This window comes from Xyrauchen texanus, chromosome 37, assembly GCF_025860055.1.
Source record: "Xyrauchen texanus isolate HMW12.3.18 chromosome 37, RBS_HiC_50CHRs, whole genome shotgun sequence".
Taxonomy (NCBI): Eukaryota; Metazoa; Chordata; class Actinopteri; order Cypriniformes; family Catostomidae; genus Xyrauchen; species Xyrauchen texanus.
Genome location: NC_068312.1, coordinates 22,977,087 through 23,004,864, shown reverse-complemented (window position 1 = coordinate 23,004,864; position 27,778 = coordinate 22,977,087). Strand labels below are relative to the sequence as shown.

Here is a 27,778-nt window from a genome sequence, read left to right as displayed (position 1 = left end):
GTTCTGCAATATTCTTGGCCTACCGTTGGTTGTGGTTTTGTGTCTGTGATTGGCTGCAAGTGTTATTATTTAAAATTTTGCTTCTGTGATTGGCTTAAGTGGTTATGATGTAATGTTATGTGTCTTCAATAGGCTGCAGTGCCAAAATGCCTTTCTGTAAATTGAACCCTTGCCAGAATGGAGGCACGTGCAGGGTGAGTTGGGAGACATTCGCATGTGACTGCCCTGTTGGATTTGGAGGGAAGAACTGCAGCCAAGGTGAGAAATACATACTGTATACACATTTATCTGGCTTCTTTGTTGCTCTTTAAAATTATGATGATTGTGATGACAATGATGATGACAGTAATATTGGAATGATTCTTCCACAGTGATGTCCCACCCCCATCGCTTCCTTGGAAACAGTGCGCTGTGGTGGGACCTGAAAAATGACGTCACTATCACCACGCCTTGGTACATGGGGCTGGTGTTCCGCACCAGATCAAAAGAGGGAATTATCTTGCAGGCTCAAGCTGGACAATACACCAACTTAATCTTTCAGGTTGGGTTCACACACTTACAAACACACACAGACATGCATGCAGAATGCCAGGGTTGCCTGGTCTCAGTTAAAAACTCAAAATATCGTTCAGATATTAAAGGGTTAGTTCACCCAAAAATTTAAATTCTCTAATGATTTACTTACCTTTAAGACATTCCAGATGTGTATGACTTTCCAGCTTCAGCATAACCAAAATTAAGATTTTCATAAGCAAATTTCAGCTCTGTTTGTCCAATAAATGGGTGCCATCTGGCTGCTGGCTGTTTGACGGTCCAAAAGGCATATTTAGGCATCATAAAAGTAATCTATATTACTCCAGTCAATCAATTAATGTATTCTGAACCGAATTGAAACGTTTGTGTAAATTGATAATTAAAACGTTATTACCTTTTAAAAATCGCTTCCTGCTAGCAGTTGACGCAACGCATTACCGTTGCGTGATGTAAGTGAAATGGTGTGTTCACGCAAGAAGTCAGTGTACTTTGTTTACCACAGCGGAATGAACATCACAAGAGAGTTTGGTAATTTAAAACAGCAATCCAGCACTGGCCGGGAGCAACGATTTAAAGTAAAAAAAAATCTTCAATTATCAATTTGTTTCTTACACATACCTATCGATTTGCTTCAGAAGACTTTAATTGATCCACTGGAGTCTTGTGGATTACATGTGTACTGCCTAAATATGCCTTTTGGACCATCAACCAGCCAGCAGCCTGATTGCACCCATTTATTGGACAAACTTAGCTGAAATCTGCTTATGAAAATCTTCACTTCAGTTCTGCTGAAGAAGCAAAGTCATACACATCTGGCTTAAAGTTAAGTAAATCATGAGATAACTTGTATTTTTGGGTAAACTAACCCTTTAAGGTTCCTATTTTAATAAAAGTGTTCAAAACCATTGAAGTCAGTGGTAGCATTTAAAGTCGAATTATTTATGAAGTAACTAAATGCAATACATTTTAACTGAGGCAGGAAAGCCTTTAGGGATTTACTTATTCAACATAAATGCATAATGTGTACAGTGCTGCTTTTTCTTCACATGTAGGCTTAATACCCATTGTTACCTTGTTTCCAAACACTTTGTAAATCCACTGTCTGTTTCCATAAAAAAAAATAGTATCTATTATCTGGTTTGGCTTGTGAAACATTGGCTGTTGGTTAGTCTAAAATCCTTGTATTCTAATCTAATTTGTGTGATTTGTCAAACCCTCAAACTGTAGAACAAATAAAATCTACTCTTTGTAACAGTTGCCCTGATCTGCAAACTTGGCAACTCTGCAACATCAGATTTTTTTTAATCATTTTACATATACAACCTGTCCAAAAATGTAAATGTGCTGCATCTCATCACTTATAAAATGAATTGGAGAGACAATTTTGTCAGTTTTAATTCATAAAGTTGGTTGTGTGTGTCTATGTGTGTGATTCCAGGTTATGTCGGGCCAGCTGGTGTTTTCTGTGGCGCAAGGTTCTACTCGGCCGGTCCGGTTGAGACTAGATCAGGTTCAAGTGTGTGACGGACGCTGGCATGACATACAGCTCGAGCTCCGTGATGTCAGGAGTGGACGAGAGACTCGATATATTGCTACAGTCAGACTAGATTTTGGACTGTATCAGGTACACAGGCCTAGACTCCCTTTCACAAATGCATGCACGCACGCACGCACGCACGCACGCGCGCGCACGCAGGCACGCACGCACACACGCACACACACATCATGGGTCCGCTAACCCCTATTCTGTTTACTGACTCGCTGCCATAATCCCATATTGTAATCCATAATCTGGAATTCTGGAATCTTTGTGGATTAGGTAAAGCAAATCAGACAGTGATGCTAACTGTAAATATTTACACTGTATACACACACATACAGAGAGATCAACTTGTAAAATGACACACACACAAACACACTGGCATACACACAATGTAATTTAAATTGACTAATCTCATTTTCTCTCTGTCTCTCTTTCGTGTCTTACTCTCTTTGTGTTACAGGGAACAGTAATTGTCGGCAATGAGATTAATGGTGTAAAGGTGAAGCACCTGCATGTGGGTGGAGTTTTAGGGTCAGGAGAGGTGCAAAATGGCATACGTGGCTGTATTCAGGTGTGTCATGGCAACTAAAACTCAACAGACTCTTTTTACCACAATGATTTATAATCTCACCTCTACTCACCCATCTGTCTTTTGCAACCTTCTTTAATTGCTATTAAAGCTAATGTTGCGTTCCATTCAACTCAGATGTGGGATATTCCTACTTGATATCTCCAATCTCCAACAATAAAGGCATTCCTTTACCAAATGATCTGAAAATAACATTTAAGGAAACAAATCTGCAGTGCTCCCGTTAGCTTAGCAGGAGTTCGACTGTCACCAGAGACGTCTCCTAGCAACCCAACTGATAAAGAATGCTGCAACGTGAGCATTTGTGCTACAGGTGTACGATTATGAAAAGAGAGTTTAATTTAACTTTAAAAGTGAATGTTTATCACTTACTTTGCATATCTCCCCGAGTGCTGACATGTTTGTGTGATGACACACACCTGCCCCTTGTTGTTGAAAATTTCCACACGAGTCTCCAAGTTGGAATTCCAACTTCAAGTGGCATTCCATTGCACTTTTCCTTGTAGGCAGTTGGAAAATCTGTCATTCTGAGTTGAATGGCACACAGCATGACAATAGCTAACAATTCCTAATGGGGTCATTAGTTTTAACAAGCGGACTATTTAATAAATAATGAGATGTTGGAGCTCAGAAATAATAATGAAAAGCAGCTCTTTCGCGTGTACATTTTGTCAATAAATTCCTTTCATGCTGTAATTATCTATTTTTATCAGCATTTATGTTATCTATATTTATTATAATTTGTGTAATAATTGATTTTGCTTGTGTAAAATGCAAAACATATCTAATGAGGATTTGTGTATTATGATACATTTGTATGTTGTGTCTTGTCATGTTTTTTCAGGGGGTGCGTCTGGGGGTGCGTCCTGATTCCCCTGCATTGCCCCGGCCCTCCAGAACCATCAAAGTGGAGACTGGCTGTAATGTTGGCAACCCCTGTAACTCCTCCCCTTGCCCCACCCACAGTCACTGCACTGACGAATGGGATCGCCACACCTGTGTTTGTGAGCCAGGTAAGCCAAAAAGTGTTTAATGTTGTGTATCCTTTTGTCTGTGCTTGGAAATGTCTCAGTTTGTTTTTATAGAGATGATGAAAATTTGCAAAATATTAATTTGTATTCAAATGCCAGGATCCTTACAGTTCGCCCACTCTTATAAACAGTAATACATTTACATGATCTCCCTGCATCAGTATGAGCTCTCCCCACTTCTAAATGAAGATACACAGAGACACGTTCACTTCATTATCATGCTGTTATAGTTGCATCAGCCTCAGTGTTATTAATAGTGCTCTGCAGAAAGAGAAATCAAAGGCTCCCCTCATAAACTCTGAATATATTTCTCAGACCTCCTACTGGTAGAAAAAGTACACACACACACACACACACACACACACACACACACACACACACACACACACACACACACACACATAGGAGTGCCTACATTTAAGAACAGAAAAGTCCATTTTTTTCTCTTTCTTTCTTGTAGTTTTTTATTCCCATACATAAACAACATAAATTGAAGTTGCCAAATATATATATATATATTTGACATTGGATGAATACAGTTGTTTCATTCTAATCCTATAGTGACTTCCATACCATTCAATGCTTTGAAAATCCTCATCAGGAGTGTTTCTGTATCTATCTATGAAAACAATGTATGTCTTACTGCATTCCATTTCTGATTAGTTAGCTTTTCTCTATTCAGCTTAATAGGATGAATCAGTGTTGGCACACACTGCACATTGTTTCTATAGTGTAAAAATATCTGCACTGAGAGAGGGAGAGATGGGAGGGGTATTGTATCTTTTGATCAGCTGTTGTGCAGATGGAGGCTTTTCTATATGATTCCAGTGATGGAGCGATCAAGGTGTGCTCCTATTTTGAGCAGTGAAATACTTCCATTTACGTCCTATGTTTTTAATTTCCTTAATCTGAATATGAGTTTGCATTTGAAACGTGTGGAGGTAGAGCTTGGTATATTTATTTAGGATGCGTAGTGTGTATGTGTGAGTGTGTGTAGTGTGTGTGTTATTGACAAAATCACTGCATCTCCTATATTGTCTTAGCATAATAATAAAGTAGGCATATCATGCGCTTTTTTATCATACACTTATAATGTTAGTTGAGGTGTTTTTGCACCAAACAGTCATAATTCATAATAACTTTTTCATAAATTTTTACTATACATTTTCCTCCCTGCTCAGTCAGTCTCCACTTTCACTTTCACATTCTTCTTCTTGTGTTTTTGGTGATTCACATTGTCCATGCATATGCTCCCTACTGGGCAGAGAGAACAATTTCTAGCAAAAATGTACTTAAATATCGATCTGTTATTCACTATGCTTTGAGCATGCAAAATTATTTCAGATACTGCAACTGACAGGATATGATGTCACATTCGAAGGTTTCTGGCTTTAATAACTAGCTAAGTACAAATTACAAATAATATAATATTCAAAATGTAAAAATATACTAACTATCTACTCACATTCCTTCAACAATAAAAACATGCAGCTTTGAAATATGTATTCTTTGTATTGAGCTAAGAGGTCACTGTGTGATGTTTTGATCTTCTACTGGTCACACATCTTCTCATCATACAGATTCACAGGTGAGAGTTCACCGAACTTGAACTTTCATGGTGCAGCAGAATGTGAAATTTCTTTGCATGTCAGCACATGGTCAAAAGAGTATCTGGCTTAAGGCTAGACCATATGCGAGACGGAACAGCATGTGGAAAATCAAAGTATACCCTTGCCTTTACTTTAATAGATGCTGGACTGGATGACTGGAAGGAAGTTTTTAATTCTTAAAGTATGTTTTCATAGTTAAACTTTGAACTCTATTCACTCAAAAGATAAAGAAAAATTTGATTTCTCATATTCTGATATACAAGCAGAGGAAATTCAGAATGACAAAATACAAATAGCCACATATTTAAATTATATTATTCTTAAAGATCAATCCTTTGTTTGGCTTTTGCTTTAAAATGTGTTTCCTTACTTTAAGGGATGTGCTCTAACAGTTAAATCTATATGTTTATGTATTTAATTTTTTATATTTTGTACCAGGATTCTATGGTAAAAGCTGTATGGATGCATGTCAGCTCAACCCATGTGAGAATCAAGCAAAGTGCCACAGGAAGCCCAGCTCCTCTCATGGATATATCTGCGACTGTGAGGACAGTCACTACGGACAGTACTGCCAACATAGGTACACACTCAAACACATACTCTACAAAACCATAAACACAGACTAGAGGCACACAGTCCAAGAATATATTGCCTGATCTTTAAGCTCTAATAAGTGGACTAACAAATGCACCATTAATATAATAAGTGAGAAATGGACAAAGAACGTATTGATGCATTCAGATTTATGGCATTCTGACTTTGTGTACAGTATGTGTGTGTGAGAGTGCTTTGGATCATACTAATGCAGTGTTTAGGCTTATCCAAATGGCAGGATGTATATGGCGGATAAGTTTGTATTTATATTATGATGCATTTGTTCTACTTTATCGTTTTTATGTATATGTGTGCGTAAGATATTACCTTAGAACAGATGAAAGTATGTTTAAGTTTACAGTCTGTGACTGAAGTGACCTTAATTCAGCTCCCACCTCAAACACACACACTCAACCAAATCCTTCACTTCAGCGGCAATCTCATCTAGTCTCTTTTATCTGTCGGCTCCATCTCTTGCTCTCTCTCTCTCTCTCTGTCTCTCTCTTGCTTTGTCTTGCTGTCTCATTCTCTGAGTCAGATCTGCCCAAGATACAGGTATTTGATCAAATCTAACTGTGTTTGTGTGTATAGGATTGAGCAACAGTGCCCTCGTGGTTGGTGGGGCAGCCCAACATGTGGACCCTGCCACTGTGATGTCAGTAAAGGATTCGATACAGACTGCAATAAGACCACTGGACACTGCCACTGCAAGGTGCACACACACGCACTCAAACTCAGACACACACAGTCAGGGCTGTCAACTTTACCATCATCGGGGGGGGGGGCAACCAGGAACCTACAGTCCTAAATTCTGTCAAAGAACACGTATTAATGTGCATTTTGTGGTCAGCGCTAAATATAGATCTAAATGGGGTCTAAAACGTTTTGTGATCGGATCACAAAAAACACTTTTTGCATTTGAGGTGTAAACACTAATCCGTCCTGAATGCATCCAATGCCTGACAATCAACAGAGTTTAAACTTTGTCGATTACAATTGGCTTTAAAATTAAATACAAGTCAGATCTTAAAATTTTAAACAGAGACCCAGAGACACTTCCCTCGAAATCAAAACACAAGTGGTTACAGGAGATGTATTTAAGCAACCAGGTGTAAACAGTGTGTGTCTCGCCTGACCACATTTGATCGGATCACCCGAGATGCATCTTAATGCAGGTGTAAACAGGGTAAAAGAGAGCTTTTTATAGCCAATAAAAAACGGGCAGTTTAATTTAGTAGCTAAAGTTGGTAGAAAGTAGCAAAATTGCTGAATCCACTTACAGCACCTTAGTCTTTACAAAATACAGTTAATTGTGTGTTTACACATTATAGCAAAATGTCACTACATATAGACGCCTAGAAATTAGTGCTAGTATATTATTATATTGTAGAGTATATTATTCCTTCTGTACTGTATCACTCTGCAGTGACCCTAATCGCAATTAGTATATCAATCAGATCACAGGTAGACATAATAAAATTAACATGTAATCCTAAAAAAGAGTTTACAGACACAGCAGTGATTAAAAGTCACATCTCTCTCTCTCTCTCTCTCTCTCTCTCTCACTACACACACACACACACACACACACACACACTCAAACACTCCACTAATGGAATCATCCCACTAACACAAAGACCTTTAATACAGATTTTTGGCCCTAATCTGTAATCTGAATGTCTGATCTGTAATCTAACCTGTTTGCAAAGTGAGAAAACTGGATGTTCTTGTCACGAGTTTCAGTGAAAACAGTCCCTAACTGTGGTGAATTTACATTCACCAGGCCTTTTTGTAATTTGTATTTATTGAGCCACATAAAGAGCTCAGGAAATGATGGGAAGAACAAATTGAGAACTGTTTGTTGGCATCAGCAAATGTTACGCTACTTTGCTGTTGCGCAAACACCTCACTGCATATTTTAAACCCCAGTTTACCAGTATATACTGAGACCCTCCATCCATTGCTCCTTTTAAATTGGACTTCTAGTTATAGTAAAAAACAAACATATATCTCTGAGTTGGTTCTTTTATAAGTAAATGCCCTCTTGTTCACTCATACTGTAGATGTAATTGCACATATAGCTGGTCCGGGGAGCATTAATTGGTTTGTTTTGTGTATAAGTGTAATAAAGGGAGAGTAGAGATGGTGTTCCTCACTCTTGGGTGCTGTAGATAATAAAGCGCCTCACACTCTGATACGCCAGGCCTTTTCATTAACACCACAGTATATTGCACTGATCCCAATGGAAAACACAACACACACACTCTTGTCTTGAGGCTTTTGAAAGTAAATGATTGTTTTTGTTTATTGTTATAGAAATTATGCCAAGGTAAGTTATGATATTTAAAGTAGTTCCAAAACTACACACATCGACTGTATTTTTGTTTTCATAATTAATGTATTTTCATTAAATTTGCATATGTTTGTGTGAATTAGGAGTTTCATTATCGACGGCGGGGCAGTGACGTCTGCCTGCCATGCGACTGCTACCCAGTGGGCTCCTTTTCAAGGTCATGTGACCCAGAAAGCGGCCAGTGCCAGTGCAGACCAGGTGTGATTGACCGACAGTGCAACATGTGTGACAACCCATTTGCTGAAGTCACACAAACAGGCTGTGAAGGTGAGTGTATTGATTAAAGATATGACAGAAATAGTAAGAGTAGTTTGGTAGTATGTGATTCTGAATTCAGCATATATCCATCCATCCATCCATCCCGTTACCTCTCCATATAATCAATTGTTTTTCTTGTTCTCTTTTTGTTGATCACGTGGCACTCTCTCTCACTCATACCTCTCTTTTCTCAGTGATCTATGATGGTTGTCCTAAGACCATAACATCAGGAATCTGGTGGCCCAGAACAAAGTTCAACCTGCCTGCAGCTGTCCCCTGTCCCAAAGGATCAGTAGGTAAGTGTTAGAGTGATCTAGGATTTCAGTCTTAAGGATTTTTCACACCAAACACAAATCTGCATCTCAATTCCTCACCACAATTAAAATGATTTGAAACAATGGATTCCTAACAAGCCATTCACACCTGGAGCGTATATATATATGTTGTGTATATTTATTTCTGTTTATATATGTGACTGTCTCTCTCAAAGGAACTGCAATTCGGCACTGTGATGGAGAAAGAGGTTGGCTGGACCCTGATCTGTACAACTGTACCTCTCCTCCTTTTGTGGAGCTGAACACAGCTGTAAGAAGCTACACATACTCATTGATTTTGAACAATAAACTAAGATCCATATTTTTTGCAAAGTCATGTATACAGTGGTGTTTCTGTTACATAACCCTTTTGTGTGTGTAGCTGGAGGCATTGGAACGTAATGAGACAGAGCTCAATACCATCATTGAGAAAAAACTGGCCCATCAGCTTCGTGATGTCACAGAGGCAACAACCCGTCTTTATGGCAACGACCTTCAGATAGCTGAGCGGCTGTTGTCCCGCCTCCTGACCTTTGAGGGCCTCCAGTCAGGCTTCGGTTTGACAGCCACTCAGGATGCACATTTCAATGAGGTCTGCTTTACCGTAGGGAAATGATGAATAGAAAGATATTTGTTATTCAAATTTTATTGATCTTGATAGGAATTCTTTATTAACTGCTCTTTCGCCTGTCTCTCCCTTTCTCTCTAACTACAGAATGTGTTACGAGGCTGTAGTGGTTTGTTGGGTCCGAGCAGTGCTATGTTATGGAGAGGTCAAATTTCAGGTCAGAGCGGAGCCAGGGGATTGGCTGATTTGCTGGGGCAGTACGCCCGCACACTTGCCCAGAATATGAAACAGACCTACCTCAATCCTGTGGCACTCGTTGCCCCTAACATCGGTCAGCCTCAATGCATGAAAAATACACACATAATTTCTTAGGGCATTTACACACTAGAGAAAGCATTTTAAGGTAGGAATGTGCAAGATACATTTTGATGATAAACTTAACTCGCTTATCCAGTTCATTCAGTACAAAGAAAGATTGATCTGATCTCACAATCTGAATTTGATTGATATTTTTATGTTAAAGGATTGCTGTGGAAACACTGTGTGTTTTTGTGTTGCAGTCATGACTCTGGATCGCGTTGACAACCATACACATGTGCGGCGACGGTTTCCACGGTATCACAGCACTCTTTTCCGAGGTCAAACACTTTGGGACTCTCACACACATGTTGTGCTGCCACCTACTGCACTAGTGCCACAGCGCAACTTCTGTGAGTTGTACACACGCCTTGTAAATGGGGACATACCATACTTTTTCATGCATACCATACGTCTCAGATCTAAATTCTGATTGGATGGGCCACATTCATAGTCATTGTAAAATGATTATACTGTAAACACACACACTTGTTAACTTACAATTTAAATATTAAAGGTGCACTCAGTAATTGTTTAAAGTATGTTGAAGTGACTTACATTGGCTTACACATACACATAGTGGCCTGGATGCTCAACATTCCAACACAGTAGTTTTCAGTGACCAATGCCATTGTAGAAATTCATTATCCATAGTAAGCCAGGATTAATTTAATACATGACTGAAAGTGTCCAATAACAGTGCAGATACTGAGATTTTTGCTGCCTTCACATGCTATCGGAATTATCCTACTTCCCAGTTCTGAAGTGCTAATTACGAGTACGTTGTGTTCAAGTGCTTTGTTGTTGGAAAGAACAGGAAATGGTAAGGGTTATGGACGACGCCAGGTTCATTCATAAATATTTCTTAAAATAAATTTTATTTTTACACCATAATACATAATATTACTCTAATTAGCTTGTTGACATAATGGAATTTTGGTCAAATACAAGCTATTTTTACGCAGTAAAAATGTACATCATGCAACAGACATAATTATCTTGTGTGCAAACCACTCACACTAAAAGCCAGTTACTGTTGAGTTCATTGCTGATATACATAAATGAATATGACCAAAACAGTAAGCACTGACAATTAACTGTATTTAGAAAAATTAATAAAACCTGTCATTGACTAAACTGTAGTTTTATGTTATACTTGATTTCCGAGATGCAGTATAACAGAACTCTGTTACGATAACTGACTATATTACTTGGTGGGAAAATAATGCCAGATCCTTATTAATAATAAATAATAACTTATTATTGAACATTTTGATCATTTTATAAAAGCACTTGCATTAATTCTTCTGTTAAAACTTGTGTATTATTTGAGATGTAAAGTTGTTTAAATCATAATTTTTTACAGTTGTTTTAGGTTTTTTTGACATCGACATGGTAACAAAGTTGTAAAATTGGCTATAACTTTACACTGTAAAGGTTTGTTAGATATTTTATATCACTAAAATCATGTTTACATGCTTATCCTTTATGTATTGTGGCTATACTTTTGAAACAGTGAGTATTGTAATGTTCAAAAATTGGCCCCATTCACTTCCATTCCATTCCAGTACCTCACTGTAACCTTGATTTTGCTTTTTTTAAAGAAAAGGATTTTTTTTTTTGTGGTAATCAACCCTATGCCACAAATGCTGTCGATTGAGCTTAACTTGTATTAAAACCGGAACATTCCTTTTAGTTTTGTTTTTCCAATTGATGATGTCCCTGAATGTCACCAAAGGGAGGTTTTGTCAGATTTAGCTTACTTCTGGGGACAGTTTTATTCCCAGACTTTAGCTAAGTGAACCCACTCACACTCTTAATGTCCACTTAAAGACATTATTAAGCAATAAGTCATACCTTGTGTTTAGTCTCAGCCCCATCTCCAGCTGGCCCTGTGAATCTGTTGGCCAATCAGACGGTAGAAGTGACGGCTGCACGGCGGTCTTTGGCACTGCAAGAGGCACCTGTCACCATTGTCATTATCCTCATCTATCGGAGCCTGGGGGCTGCACTCCCCCCCAAATACCACACAGACCGCCGCGGCGTCAGGTAAGAGTGTGTGTGTGTATATAAAACACAAACCTCTCCAGAGTCATGTGTGTGATTCTCTTTCTAATGGTGGGTGTGTGTCTCATCTCCGCAGGTTACCCAGGCACCCTGTGTTGAATTCCCCTGTAGTGAGTGTGTCTGTGTATAACAACCAGACGTTTGTGGAGGGTTTTCTAGACACTCCGGTCCTGCTGGAGTTTCAGCTGCTGGAGACCAGCAATCGCAGCAAACCGCTTTGTGTGCAGTGGAATCACAGCAGCCCGTAAGTGTGTGTGTTCAGACAAAGATCTGGATGTTCCACAGTGTTTTATATTCTTTAATGTGCAAACAGTTGTGTTTTAACATACCTGTACATAAATTCTGTAATAAGGAATTTTTCTCTGTTTTTGCGAGTCCGCAGTCAGCCCAACCCCAGTTGCTATTAGGCACCTTGTGAAACCACTCTTAACAGTTCAAAGACAGCTATATGGAACACAGTAGAATGGAACAGAATGCAGGGGTCTCAAGACACATTTTTAAAGGCTAAACTGATTTTAACTTGACATACCATCTTAAAAACGTGGCACTCATGAAATGGCCAAAGACATCCGTCTGAATGTAGAATTTGAATACTTTAAAGAAAACATATTGTTGTATTGTATATATATTGTCGTAAAGTATAAATTGTGAACACATTCTTTGAACGTATGTGTGCAGTGTTTCAGTAGGGGGCTGCTGGACTGTGAGAGACTGTAGTGTGGTCTATAGAAACACATCACATGTTCGCTGTCAGTGTCACAGACTTGGAACCTTTGGAGTCCTTATGGACAGCTCACAAAGAGAGGTAAAGTACACACACACACACACACACACACACACACACACACACATATAAAAGGTAAATTACGCACACTTAATTTCTATACCTTTTTATTCTCTCTCTTTCCTTCTCTCTCTCTCTCTCTCTCTCTCTCTCTCTCTCTCTCTCTCTGTCTCTGTCTTTGCTAAGCAGCAGTTAGAGGGTGACCTGGAAACCCTTGCCATTGTAACGTACACCTCACTCTCCGTTTCCATGGCAGCATTGTTGCTAACTGTGCTGGTTTTATCATGCCTGAGGGGACTGAAATCAAACACACGCAGTATTCATTCCAACATGGCTGCCGCTACTCTCCTTTCCCACCTCACATACGTGCTGGGGATCAACCAGACTGAACAACAGGTCAGAGACAAAACACGAAGTATGTGTGTGTTAGTGATGGAGACAAAGTATGGGCGGCCTTCAAGATACAAAAACACACGTGTGGACATTCAAACACAATTTACATTCAGCAGAAAGTAGACTAATATAGTAGGGCCCAAAAGTTTAAAATTAGTGAAAATATATTTTGTGAAATGTCTTTTTTTGCTTTCTTTTCTAATTTAATACAGATTTTTTTTTTTTTTTTATGACAAATTATAATGTCAACATACTGTAACAATTTGAGTGAAAAGTTGAAATGCAAATTTACATGAAGTTTAGAAATTCTTAGAATTTGGATGTCCTTCATTTTAAATAACATTATGCACTCGAGCATCATGGATGACACATGTTTGTGCAAAACCTGATGGTCGATGTTTTCCAGAATGGTTTGAGAATGTTCCAAAGAGCCTCTTTTGTGCTTCATTGGTCCCAAGGAAATCTGACCTTTCATTCAAAGGAGTTAACATTGCCAATGTCACAAATTTGCTTACATTTAAATAATAATTACTAAGTTTTTTAATAAGTCATTTTTGAAGTCCTATTAAATACCGTTTCCTTGTTTACATTTTCAAAATCCAAAAACTTTGTTTATATCCAGGTTAATATGAAAAATATCACATTTTCAATGTGAAAGGGGTGAATTCACTAAACAGTTGCGCCATTTTTGCTCGTGGTATTTCAGTGCAAAAAGCTGCATTTTCATCACTAACCACCACCAGTCTAGTTTAAACAGGTGCAATCAGTGCTGAAATAGCACTGCGTCTTGAGTATTTAAGTATAGTCCAAAGTATAAAATTAATTTTATAAAAAGAGATGCTTGTGTACATTTTTGATAGATCATGGAAGTAATAATTAATCAAAAAATGATCATATAATGGGTGCAATAAATTATTTTTGAATTCCCCCATGACCTCACATTACAGCATTTAAAGACATGTGTAACAGCAGGTATTAAAGATTGTGAAAAGCTCAATAGAAAGAGAGTTGAGGATCAGGATAAAATACTAGGCAGTTTGAATGTAAATTGTGTTCTTATGAAACAGACATTACAGCCATTAGTACAGTATGGTTGAAAAACCACTTAAACTACATTGTGAGCTTGTGCTCAGACATTATTAAAAGAAGTTTCCTGAAAAACAGACACACTTACTGTCCCTTTGTCTCTCTTCCTCAGGCAGACATGTGCACATCTCTCTCATTAACACTGTTTTTTAATAGACATAATTCTCTTGTGTGCAACTCACTTACACTAAAAGCCAGTTACTGTTGAGTTCATTCATTTCAACCGCTGTGCTGGGATGTGGGTGTGTGAAATAGTGCACTTGTTCATTCATAATTCAGATTCTCTCACAGACAATGAGTTTTGCTTTGGTCTATTGATTAAGTCTTTAGATCCTCTTTTTTTCTTCCATTTTTTTTTATTTTATAGCAGTGGTACCCATTATTTTACTTTGGGGACTTCTGTTTAACATACAATAACAATTTGATATAACTAACATAATTACTCACCATTACCAAGTTGCATGACTTTTGATTTTTAATGGAAACCATGTGTCTGTTTTGTCTCTGGAGTGATTTCAGTGATTGCCATACGAAAGTCATTGTGCGTTCTAGTCTGTGGTGTGCCTTTGTTTTGATGGCAAGCAGTACGCTGAATGTCCGAGAATTTTCACTGAGAAAACTGATCATTTTGAAGACTTTGGTATTATAGCTTAATAGTGGCTAAAGTTGAAATTGTAATCAGTTTCTCTAAAAATCAAATAGATTGGGAAACCATGATGCATATCATATTACATAGTAGCCAAAAAAGAATTAAGAAAAGTGGGGAATGGGATCGGGAAATGTTGCAAGCTGGATTCAAACTCACAACACCCATTTGAGCACCTCAATGAGTCAAAGCACATGTGTTAACCTCTAGCCCCCAGTTCCGACACATTGGGGATGTCTTCAGTGCCTTACTCCATCTGTAATCTGTACATTTCTCCCATGTATGCACAACAGCATTTTTTTTTTCGTGATATGCTGATTTTGTTCTCTTTTTTCTAATTGATCTGTTCATTGTCTCCTGCTCTCTAATTATTACAGTTTATGTGTACGGTGGTTGCGATACTGCTCCATTATTTCTTCATGTCGGCTTTTGCGTGGCTGTTTGTGGAGGCTCTGCACATTTACCGCATGCAGACAGAAGCAAGAAACATCAACTATGGAGCCATGAGATTCTACTATGCTATTGGCTGGGGAGTTCCTGCCATCATTACAGGTATGTGCACATATAAGCACACACACAAATTAATATATGCTTTCATATAGGCATGGTCTGTGACTTTTATGTGTGTTGCAGGCCTAGCAGTGGGGTTGGATCCAGACGGATATGGTAATCCAGATTTCTGCTGGATCTCCATGTATGATAAGCTCATGTGGAGTTTTGCGGGACCAGTTAGCGTCGTCATACTGGTATTATGCTCTTGAGTGTGTGTGTGTGTGTGTGTGTGTGTGTGTGTGTGTGTGTGTGTGTGTGTGTGTGTGTGTGGCTAGGTGTATTAAATGTATTTAAGGGATGTTTATGTAGCTTTTCTATTCTCTCTGTATTTTGGATGGATGTGTACAGTAATTTTTCACTGTATTACAGATGAATGGTGGAATGTTTTTAGTGGTCCTGCGTATGATGTGTAACCCAACTCAGAAAGAGATAAAAAAGCTGCCTGTTATGTGAGTATAACCATTCACTGAAAATTTGCCACTGATCATTTTCACATTCAAATGAGCTTTTGCGGCAAACAATGGGGCAAATTGTCCATTGTTGCCAAAGGTTTGCCAGGGGTTCACCACTAAAGAGATGCAAACTTCTGACAAACATCTGCAGTGAATCACAAGCTCATTTGCATGTAAAAATAAAGAGTGGCCAATAACAACACATTTTTTTTTTACAGCGACGTTGTTAATCAATAACAGCTGCGCTTCAATGTGCAAACTCGTTATTGTGTCGCAGGTGATTGAGTCATAAGTGTCCCAATGCTCAGTGGATGAACACCCTTGCCAGTGCCCGAATTCATGTTCACAATATACTGAGTCATGACATAGGGAGCTAAGGAGTTGATTGAGACAGAGGGATCTTCTCTAGAGTCTAGAGTTGAAGCTGGCAGTACATAAGTGTCAAACATGTTTTCAGTACAAAATTATTGACTTAATATACATCTATTATACATAACGCTTTCAATTTTATGCATGAATTCAGTGCGATTAATTATATAAAAAAATAATGTGTTAAAGAAAATCACATTTAATCATGCCACGGCAATGAGTAATTTTCATACCAGTAGAGCAATTGAAGCTTGAAGACCCTTACAAAAATTTGCCACAGATAATTTTCACATGCAAACTTTTGGCAAATTGTCTATTGTTGCCAAAGGTTTGCCAGAGGTACACCACTACCGGTGAAGAGCTGCGAGAAAAAAGTGGCAAATTTGTGGCTAATTTAGATTTGTTTTGTAAGGGGTGCCACCTCCACCCTAACAAAAATCGTAAGTTTATGGCAACTTGACACAGCATCCCAAAACGTAGCGTTTATGGCTAGACATGCTGAAAACCAGTCAAATCATTTACTCACCCTCATGCTATCCCAGATGTGTATGACTTTCTACTGCTCAACACAAACAAAGATTTTTAGAAGAAAATTTCCGATCTGTATTTAAGTGATTGGTGGCTAGAACTTTAAAGGCCCCCAAAAAAGGCCCCTATCAGACTCCAGTGGTTAAATCCATATCTTCAGAATTTATATGATAAGTGAGGGTGAAAAACAGATCAATATGTAAGTCCCTTTTCACTGTAAATATACACTGCCAATTTCACTTTAACATTCTGATGTGGAAGTTACTTTCACGTTCAGCCACCTACTGGTTGGGGCTAGTCAAAGGTAGAGATTTATTGTAAAAAAGAACTTCAATATTGATCTGTTTCTCAACCTCACCTATCATAAAACTTTAAAAGATTAAACTTAATTGAGATTAAATTGAATTCTAAAATGGATCACTGTTGACTGTAGGCCAGTGATAGGCATATGATCAATAATATTTAAATAAAGAAAACAATATATTGAAAATATTGCTATATAGGCAATTAATTAATTGATTAATCTGCATACCATGTAATCAATTTGATTAAAAAAACATTGTAATCAACATTGTAATTGACAGCACTAATTTTACATTAATTCTTCTTATTTTCTTTTTCTCTCTCTCTCAGTTCTACTATCCGCAGTGCCTTCCTCTTGTTGTTGTTGAGTACTTGTGTTTGGTTATTTGGTCTGATGGCTGTTAATAACAGTGTCCTGGCATTCCACTACCTGTTCATTGTGCTCTGTAGCGTGCAGGTAAGAAAGAATTATAGTCTTGATTTTGTGTATCTGTGTGTATGTTTGGCAGTGTTTTGCAAGCTACTAAAAACATTTAGCAAGCTAAGCTACAAACTACTCAACAGAAATATTAGTTAAGCTAAGCTAAAAGCTACACTTCAGGTAAAGTAGCAAGTCACACTACAAGCTACACGCAAAAAGTAGCTTGCTACATTTAAGCTACTTCATATTTTTTTTAAACGCAGGTGTACAGAGCATATCGCCATAGACAAAGCATCTAAAAGACTTATTCACATGATGCTTATCAAAGCCATGGTACAGTATATTCAAGTTTAATGCAATACAATACATAAGTATAGCTATAGCTAAGTATAGCTACAGTATACAAGTGCACATAAAATAACAAAAACAAAAAAAAACATGTAAATTCATATTTAGACATGCTACTTAAACCCATGTTTTTGAATTTAAAGTCACTATTTAAAAATTTTATTTTTCATATTTATACTACTACCTCTACAAACCAATACCCATTTAAACATAATTTAATTTGCACATTCCTGTATAAAAACTCTGTGTATTTACAGTATACTATTCATCTATATACTCATCTTTACAATACAGAAATACAGCAGCTAGACACAGAATTACAGGATATATCATCAGAGGCCACATTTCTTGTGTGTGTGTGTGTGTGTGTGTGTGTGTGTGTGTGTGTGTGTGTGTGTGTGTGTGTGTGTGTGTGTGTGTGTGTGTGTGTGCCCTTACAAAAATAACGTACAGGAATCCTGCAGGAATATTATGCAGATTTCCTACAGGATTTTCAGCTCATTTTCCTGTAGGAATACCTGCAGGAATTTTATGAAGGAAAACATGCAGGAATTATATCCCTGCAGGGTTTTAAAATATAATTTTCAAACTTCCTGTAGGACTGTTGTGCAGGATATATATGCAATTATGCAGGACTTTGCAAGTTGTCTTCTGCTGGATTCATGCAGGGGAAATAACTTCACAACAAACAATGTATTATTACAAATTATTTATTTTATTTATTGAAACTGCAGAGCAGAGAGAAGCGGAGTCCAATTCACATGCATGCAGCCAAATGTTGCTCTATCAGTCAAATGAAGCCTCTACACTGTTTTCCTGAAAAAAAGGGGGGAAAAGAGTTAAAAAAAAGTGTGTGTGTGTGTGATTGTGTGTGAGAGAGAGCATGTGTTTGTGTGTGTGAGAGAGCATGAGCGTGTGTGTGTGTGTGTGTGTGTGTGTGTGTGTGTGTGTGTGTGTGTGTGTGTGTGTGTGTGTGAGCGTGTATTTATCACTTTGTGGGGACCAAATGTCCCCATAAGGATAGTAAAACCCGAAATTTTTGACCTTGTGGGGACATTTTGTCGGTCCCCATGAGGAAAACAGCTTATAAATCATACTAAATTTTGTTTTTTGAAAATGTAAAAATGCAGAATGTTTTCTGTGAGGGTTAGGTTTAGGGGTAGGGTTAGGTTTAGGGGATAGAATATAAAGTTTGTACAGTATAAAAACCATTATGTCTATGGAAAGTCCCCATAAAACATGGAAACACAACAAGTGTGTGTGTGTGTGTGTGTGTGTGTGTGTGTGTGTGTGTGTGTGTGTGTGTGTGTGTGTGTGTGTGTGTGTGCGCGTGTGCGGGTTTGGGTGGTTTACACTTTATAAAAACCTTCTTCATCACTGGCAAACGATAGGACGCATTTGCAGGTTTGGTTTCCATTGATTGTAGGTCCACTCCAACAGCGTTATTTTTATTTTTCGTGCAATAAAATATTCAGTGAGCTTACTGGCAAGTGAGAGCACACACAAATATTTCAGCAGCGCGCACGCAAGCTTTCTCTCAAATCGTGAACCGATACAGACTGCTTTCCAATCACGTGTGACCAATACATTTTAATGAACCGACTCAGATGAGCGATTAATTTGTGATCGAACATCTTTAGTTTTTATTCAAAACTGGCAATAGTAAACACTGGGTACAAGGCATGATGTAGCTTTCCTCAATGCTATGCCGCTACCTAGTCAAAAATATTGTTTTGCTACTGAAAAGTTACTCGATTTAAAAACTAGCGAAGCTACTAACTGCTCATAAATGCAGTTAAGCTATTTGTAGCGAAGCTGCTTCTCATCACTGATGTTTGGTATCATGTGATTTATTGTGTTGTAATGCAAGTTTTTTTTAAGTTTAATAAGATCTGGTCTTGATATTTAGTTTTACACAGTAGTCTTTGTTAATTGTATCATAGAGAGTTTAATGGTCTGGACAGTATAATGTTACTCTTCTACATTAATTTGTGTGTGTGTGTGTGTGTGTGTGTGTAGGGCTTGGCCATAATGTTGGTGTTCACAGTACTAAACTTGGAGGTGCAGGAGGCCTGGAAACTGGCCTGTCTGGGCAAGAAAAGCAGCGAAGAGCCTCCCAGACCTCCACAGATTTCTGTTAGTATGAACAAACATACATTTAACATATGACCCTCACACAGGGCACAGTCACTCTCACAGATCTCCACACCAAACATATACAGGTATTTGCCCTCATGGCGTGATAATAAGCATGTGGATTTCTGTGTGTGTAGGGCCAAAACCCATACAACAGCGCCTCCCTGCTTGAACAGAGCGGATTACACCAGATCACACTTGGAACTTCAACCATCTCATCAGTCAGCAGTGCAAGGTTTGTGAAAATATAAACACATATACAGTAGTATGCAAACAAACAAATACAAACAGTGTCAATGGTATTTTTACTTTACACATATTTTTTCTTCTGCATTATGTATGTACAGTGTACTGTACAGCATATGCTACATGCACAGGCATTTAACCCTTATTTTATACTTTTAGCCACAAATTATTACATATATGCAATAAAATATTTATTTTAAATAATGTCCATAAAAGTGGCAAAAAATACCCTAGAATGAATGTTTTCTTTGTGACATCAGATCTGATATGTTTATAGATATTAGATTCTAGGTTGAAGTAAGCATATTGCATTAAAACTAAGATACAATTATTGACATTAATTTTGTTAATGCATTTATTAAATTGAAGTACTTAACATAGAATTAAATGTTTAGAAATCATGCCTTCATAAAGGAAAAGCAAAACCAGAGGGCAAATATTGCCTTGTAATGAGTTTGTCTGTAAATCTGTCGAACAGTGGTGCCCAGGAATGGAATTGAAAGGCCTGTCATGCAATGTTTACTATTGTGCATTGTTGTAGATTGTTTATTGAACTGTGAAAGAGGATGTAAGAATTGCATTATACATGTAGCAAATTGAAAGCTTGATCTATTTTTTGCCTTTTGCTGCTCTCAGGGAGAATCTCTTGGCACGGCAGACTCTAGAACACAATCTAGCTCACACAGGAGCCACTGACCTGGACGTGGCAATGTTCCACCGCAATGGAGGTACACTAAAACACAATAACCTGCATGCATGTACGTATACCCCCCCACACACACACACAAGCAACTCACACTTCTTAATTCTTTACTTGCAAAGGTCTTGTCTTTTCTAATGAGTATGTCTACTTTGACAAATCTTTTTATTAATTCATTAATGGTTTTTGGTTCTTATAATCAGTATTTTTGTCTTGTTTTTAAGTACATATATCTAAACATCCATAAGCAAGATAAATTAACTTGAGAAGCAAAATTTCAGAAGATAGTTAGACTTGATTTGAGAGAACATATCTTGAATAAAGTTTATTTTCTTTACATCTTTGACAATTGTTAAAGCATAAAACTAATAAAATAATGTGAGGTTTATGAAATAAAACCTGATGTATTTAAAAACTTTAGAAATATTCTTTGAAAAGATGCCTTAGAATCTTACAAAATTTTGCTTCTCAAGTATCCTTCTGATTATATTTAGGTACTGTACAGTAAAAGCTAAATAAGATAAAAAAGAAAGATTTTTTTCTAAGTGCACATTCATAATTTCCTGTCTCTCTTTGCATCTGTCTGTCTGTCTCTCTCTCTCACAGGTGAAGACTCTGACTCAGATTCTGACCTCTCATTGGAAGAGGAGAGGAGTCTGTCCATCCCATCTTCAGAGAGTGAGGACAATGTCCATCTGCGTGGACGCATCCAGCGGCGCTTCAAACGGACCAGTCACGGCAAACGTTTACTCACAGAGCCCACTCACAATGGTGGAAAAGGTACCAACATCATCTATTAAATCCAAAAGAGTTCCAAAACACTTGTTAAAGGGATAGTTCACCCAAAAATGAAAATTCTCTATTGATTTACTCACCCTCATGCCATCCCTGATGTGTCTGACCTTTTTTCTGATGAAGAGTTTTAGAAGAATATTTCAGCTCTGTTGGTCCATACAATGCAAGTGAATGGTGATCAGACCTTTGTAGCTACAAAAATCACATGAAGAAAACATAGAAGTAATCCTTAAGTATGACTTCAGTGGTTAAATCCATATATTCAGAAGCAATATAATAGGTGTAAGTGAGAAACAGAACAATATTTAAGTCATTTTTTTTTATTCACTTTAAAAAGCACATTTTTTAAATATCAACTTAAAATTTCACTTTCAGATGTGAAAGTGAAACTAAACAGGCACCACATGTGACTTTCAGATGTAAAAGTGAAAGTGGAGATTTAAAGTAAAAAAGGACTTCCCACCCACACCTATTATATCACTTCAGAAGATATGGATTTAAACACTGGAGTCTTATGGATTACTTTTATGTTTCCTTTATATGAATTTTGGAGCTACAAATGTCTGATCACCATTCAGTTGCATTTGATGTACTTACAGAGCTGATATATTCTTCTAAAAGTCTTTGTTTGTGTTCTGCTGAAGAAAGAAAGTCTAAATAAATAATGAGAGAATTTTCATTTTTGGGTGTACTGTCCCTTTAATTGTGTGATGCTCCAGTATTAGTGTATGAAACTGTTTATGTATCAGATATGGATGGCAATGACCTGCTCTCCTACTGGCCAGCGCTGGAAGGGTGCGAGGCGCACTCTCTACAGAAATGGGGTTCAGAGCGCCGCCTAGGGGGCGACTACAGCAAGGATGCAGCTAATAACAATCAGCCAGATGCAGCGCTGACCAGTGGGGATGAGAATGGGCTCACACACAGACACCGTAAGGGTGAGGCACATATTTATACAGACAAAGTATAATACTAAACACACTCAGTTCACAGACAGATGAGGCCCATGCCAGTTTTATTTTCATAGAAAAAAATAAAACTAAATGAAAGTATTTAACTAACATAAAAACTGAAGAAAAAAATCCTGATATTAAATGAAAATACATTTACAGGACTCTAAAACGAACTAAATTAAATTAAAACTGAAAATTAGTTAATTAAAAATGGAAAATGGAAAACTATAATAACCTTGGCCCATTTATACCCCTCTGCATCCTTTTCTCAGGAATCCTAAAGAATCGTCTGGGCCGCCCTCCTGCTCTGCAGGGTCTGTCTGCAGTGGGTAGTGCTCCTAGTGAGATGTCTTGGTACAAGACCTCCACGTTGGGTCACCGAGGTGTCCCAGCTGCTTCCTATGGTCGTATGTATTCCGGTACTGGCTCACTGTCTCAACCCGCTTCCCGATACTCTTCCCGCGAACACCTGGATTCACTTGCCCGACGACAGTGTTCCCGCGACAACCTTGACCTGTTGCCACGACGACGTGATCTTGGTGCTGAAAACCTGGGTGGGTCCAGAGAGAGGCTTGGCCCTGTTCACAGCATCCATGCCTCCAGGGAGGATCTGGTGGCCAGGGGTGGGATGGCAGGGTTAATGGGGGCGGAGAGTTCATTAAGTGGATCAAGAACACAACTTAACACACTAACAAGGCAACAGGCCTCTCGGGAACATCTTGGGGGGGCGCTGATGAGTAGTCGGTCTCGGGAACAGTTGGATTCTAACGGCGGATCACAGCCGTGTAGAGAGTGGCTGAGAACCCTGCCACCGCGACAGCTCTCACACCCTGAGCCACACCCCCCCTCCTCACCCCCTCCACCAATCACAGAAGAACCCCATGAAACCATGCCCTTTCGGCGCGGACGGCTAGACTCCGCCCCTCCATGTAGGTACCCTTCATCTGCAGCTGCACCTGGAGCCCCATCTAGTCGTCCACCTTCTAATGAACATCTTGATATCCTGTCCTCTATACTGGCCTCCTTCAACTCCTCTGTCTTAACCCCACCCCCTAACCCTGTCTCTGCATCGACTGGCCCCTCCCCTTCCCCGCCTCCTCTCTCTGTAACCTCTCAGAGCATCTCTGAAGTGTCACCTGACACTGAGTAAGTCCAGACCCTTTTTGTCTCACTGTACGTCCATTTATAGCCCTCATTTATTTCAAAAAAGCACAAATAATGGCTTTTAAATAGTTAAAAGTTCTAAAAATTCTGTCATTATTTACTTGCCCTCATTTAGTTCCAAACCCATATTACTTTCTTTCTTCCATGGAACACAAAAGGTGAATTTTTTTAATAATATGCTGACCAATTGATTCTATATGATACAAGTAAAATAATTGGGGCTTACAAGCACCAAAATGTTAAAAACAATCAATAATTATTGTGTGAGGAACAGACCTAAATTGAAATCATTATTCACTGATAATCTTCATTTCCAGGGAGTTGATAAATGCTGGATAATTGAGTCACAAATCAGACATCGCTGCTTCTCTCGTGAGTGTGCCAAGGAGAGCTAGGCCAGATGTCAAAAATGTAAATGAGTAAGAGTTTAAAATTGTGTCTGTTCCTCACACAATCCCTATCCTATGGCTTCAAAAGACTTGGCATAAAACACATAAGTCGTAAGGACCATTTTATGATAATAATAATAGTGCTGTTTTGTTACTATGGAGCTTGACAGCCCCAGTCCTCATTTACATGTACTTTCATTATATTGAAAAGAGTGGCCAGGATATACAATATATAAAGAAATCAACACATGTGTTCCATGGAAGAAAGTCCTACAGAATCTTCATTTTTGGGTGAACTTTAATAGCCATAGTTTCTTTTCTCATAATAACTGATTGTTTTCCTTCTCATAATGGCATGGTAGTGACATCTTTCCTAATCTTTCGTTCTCTGTTTCTCTCTATTTAGAGTTAACAGAAGTGATGGACAATCTTGATGATTACCTCGCAGCCCCGTAATGCATTTCTACAGAGGGGCTCAAGAGGATCACAGGACATAACCAACCGGAGCTATCAGGACTCATACTGAACACTTGAGAGTGAAATTGCTCACCAATGGCTTGAGAAATAATCCTCCTGAGAACAGGCAGGAAATTAACAATAAGGAGTAGCCTTAATTGATAATAATTTTTCCAATCTGCAGCTCAGATTTCCAGATCAACAGCTGAGAGGGCTGGACAGAGAGAGAGAAAACTGTACATACAATTTTTATACGTTTTGTATATTTTTCATCAAAGATCAAAGGAAAAAAAACTCTAGTGATGTTTTTGATGATTGCGTCCAGCATTTGAGTTTTTGTGTGAATGGATGTTTTTAACTTGGTAAGATTGAAAACATTTTCAAACTCATTCCTTGCCAATACAGTCCCAAACTTTCTGATCCTTGTATTCCAACATGTGTTTATGCAACATTAACCAAGCCCTCTGACAAAAGACTGAGAAACTTAAGTCTATGAAGAAAATGATTGGTCGATATTATTGAGGAAGGTATTGGCACTGGCATGGGATTGTTAGGAAACTCCAGAGATGTGATTGTAATTGTAAAGAGTTGTGAAACAAAAGACAAGTTTGGACCGTAATGATTGTCATTCAAGGAATTTGCTTTTTTTAAATGGAAGATTTTTAGGTTGGTCTAAACATTTCTTAAGCAAACATCAATATTTGGCTTAGAGTATAAGAGTATAATAATACTTGCCTTTCCTATTTCTAGGAAATTTTTGACATTTTATGCCAATATGAGATAATACTGAAGCATATAAAAGGAGTTTGTTGAAGCTGTGTGAAGAGGCCTTTATGGATTGGTTAATTATTTAGTCTACAAGCATATTCACAGCATAATCAAGAGCTCTTTCATAACTTGGCTTATCATAAATCAACAATTGCTTGAGGAAAAGTTACAGATCCTAAATCAGCTATTCAGGAGAACATATTTAATCCATCTTTGATTCCTTTTGACAAAGAGAGCATATCTAAATGTCAGTGCTTATCTCTGTGAAGTATTGAATAATCTTGGTGCTTCAGGGGAAGAAACATGGTGAGATGAGATACATGCAGTCATTGAGGTTAAATAAGATTTCAAAATATCAGGCTGCTTAAAAGGAAAATAATGTTTCAACATATGACTTTATCTCCTTTTACAGTATTATCAAGAGTTTTTGCCAAAAAAACAAAACAAAAAAAGTGCCCTATGTCATTCCTTTTATACCTCTTACCTGTCAGAAAGTGCTCCAGGACTTTTTCTATTTATCATTTTTATAATTTATTTATTATTAAAAGACTTTATCTTGTACAGACATTAAATTATTTTATTTATTAAATGTATATTTAATTAGGTTAATTTCACTTAATCATAATCATCGCTGGAGTGTTTTTAAGAGGTGCGTGTGGGAGATTTGTTTTTATAAGAACAAGGTTTCATCTGTTAAAATGTTTTATGTGTGAAACTTTTGTACATGTACTATCTGATATGCCCCCCCTCCTCTTCTGCAAATGATGCATTCTGGGAAAATAAATGTTCTGTGTCCATCAGAGAAAGAAAGAGTAGTGGAAGACTGTGAATGGGTGGGAGAGAATAGGGGGGAATGTATAATTGGTCAACATGTTTATTTTGGGACATGCATCCTATTTACCTATGGGGGTTTCAAAAAGAAAACAACTGCTACCAAAGGGAGGTGAGAACTAGAGACTAGCTGGACATCAATAAAGAGGTTATTGCTACCAGGCTCCTGTATATTTTTTGTTGAATATTCAAGGCAAACACTTGAGGAACATACAGTTCAAGAATTTTAATCTAATCAAATAAAATTATATGTACAATGTTAATTTAAATTTGCTTTAAAATCAAACACTGTACGTTTTAACAGTTGTGGGTTATCACTAGTTTCATTCACTATAACATTGTTTATTAAAACAGTCTGTATAAACCCAATCCTGCATCATGGCTATTTAAACGTCGCTTAAAAGGAAAAGTTACTCAAAAATGAAAATCATCAAAAAAAGAAAAAACATAATTTACTCATAATCAAATCATTCCAAACCCATATGATTTTCTTTTTGTCTATGGAACACAAAAGATGTTTTGAAGAATGTTCACGCTGCTCTTTTCTAAACAACGAAACCTATAGTGTCCAGGGAGCTGTCAAGCAAAAAGAAAAAAAGACCAAAAAAATAAATAAGATTAGCCCTTACAACCCATACAAACAAATTAAATGTCTTCTTTGTGAGTGGAGCAATCCAAAATGAAAGTTGTTATTCACTGAAAACCTTACCATCTTAAAGTTGTTCGGGTTTGGAAGGTAAATACACAGTAATGGAATTTGTCACTTTGTGTGAACTATTCTTTAAGTCTTTTCATGACGCTGGCCACAACCCTGTTCTAAGAGCTCTGTCCCACCAAATACATTGTTTACTATATTTATATAGTAAATGAACAACACTGCGGTGAGCCTAAATTAAATAAATTCAGCCAGTTCAAAAGTTTTAAGTCAGTTTAAGAGAAGCACTTATTTACTTATTTGCATAGTAAAAATGAATGAAAACACCACCATTAGACAGCTGGATGAGTTTGATCCTGTCAAAATGATTATGCGCTGAATCTTTTAAATAGCATCTCCCTTCTCTTCTTCATTTTCACTCTTCAACAAAATTTTCAGTCTGGACTGAATGTAAGCACATTCTCCCTGCTCAATTCTGGCCTGAGAGTCTGAGGTTCAGTGCTGAAGATTTAATGTAATGAGACTTTTATTTTGGCAATTGGAACAAAGCTTAAATTAACATTTTGTCTAGCTTTCTATTAAAAATGTCTAAACATCCTGTTAAAACAAGATACATTTTCTAGAGGTGTTTTTAGAGAATTTTGTGATTTTTAATTGGCAAATTACCCCATTGGCAAAGGTTTTTATTTTGTTAAGCATAAACTTCAATACATTTAATATTTTGCTTAAAAAAATTTTAATAAACATTTGCCAATTGGTTAAAACAAATTTTAATTCAAGTTACTGTTCATTCTCTGAAAACAATATCTTGCGCAGTTTTGCTTTTCAAGTAGAGTATTATTTTGAGAATGTTTCGATATTTTTACTTGAAAACAACAAAAATGCTGATTAAGAAAAATATATATATTTTTTGCAGTGCATGGTACGTTACTAAATATAAAAAAAACTTTAGTCCACAAATAAAAATATATTATTTTGTAAATAA

General features: G+C 37.6%; 1 protein-coding gene across 1 annotated transcript in view; it reads left to right on the top strand.

Moving 5' to 3' along the window:
- LOC127630775 (cadherin EGF LAG seven-pass G-type receptor 3-like) overlaps positions 1-26,277 on the top strand; it is a 59,093-nt gene extending 32,816 nt beyond the window's left edge. The window contains exons 10-37 of the mRNA XM_052108542.1: positions 133-258; positions 372-541; positions 1,973-2,158; positions 2,538-2,648; positions 3,511-3,679; positions 5,746-5,887; positions 6,493-6,613; positions 8,338-8,521; positions 8,707-8,808; positions 9,003-9,097; positions 9,209-9,418; positions 9,542-9,725; positions 9,955-10,104; positions 11,620-11,800; positions 11,895-12,062; positions 12,497-12,623; positions 12,792-12,998; positions 15,105-15,279; positions 15,361-15,473; positions 15,649-15,728; positions 17,262-17,388; positions 19,720-19,836; positions 19,974-20,071; positions 20,719-20,840; positions 21,389-21,562; positions 22,327-22,515; positions 22,803-23,676; positions 24,490-26,277. Of these exons, the coding sequence (XP_051964502.1) occupies positions 133-258; positions 372-541; positions 1,973-2,158; positions 2,538-2,648; positions 3,511-3,679; positions 5,746-5,887; positions 6,493-6,613; positions 8,338-8,521; positions 8,707-8,808; positions 9,003-9,097; positions 9,209-9,418; positions 9,542-9,725; positions 9,955-10,104; positions 11,620-11,800; positions 11,895-12,062; positions 12,497-12,623; positions 12,792-12,998; positions 15,105-15,279; positions 15,361-15,473; positions 15,649-15,728; positions 17,262-17,388; positions 19,720-19,836; positions 19,974-20,071; positions 20,719-20,840; positions 21,389-21,562; positions 22,327-22,515; positions 22,803-23,676; positions 24,490-24,517 (4,730 nt within the window). The 3' untranslated portion in view covers positions 24,518-26,277. The remainder of the gene's footprint in view (positions 1-132; positions 259-371; positions 542-1,972; positions 2,159-2,537; positions 2,649-3,510; positions 3,680-5,745; positions 5,888-6,492; positions 6,614-8,337; positions 8,522-8,706; positions 8,809-9,002; positions 9,098-9,208; positions 9,419-9,541; positions 9,726-9,954; positions 10,105-11,619; positions 11,801-11,894; positions 12,063-12,496; positions 12,624-12,791; positions 12,999-15,104; positions 15,280-15,360; positions 15,474-15,648; positions 15,729-17,261; positions 17,389-19,719; positions 19,837-19,973; positions 20,072-20,718; positions 20,841-21,388; positions 21,563-22,326; positions 22,516-22,802; positions 23,677-24,489) is intronic.
- Positions 26,278-27,778: the final 1,501 nt, after the last annotated feature.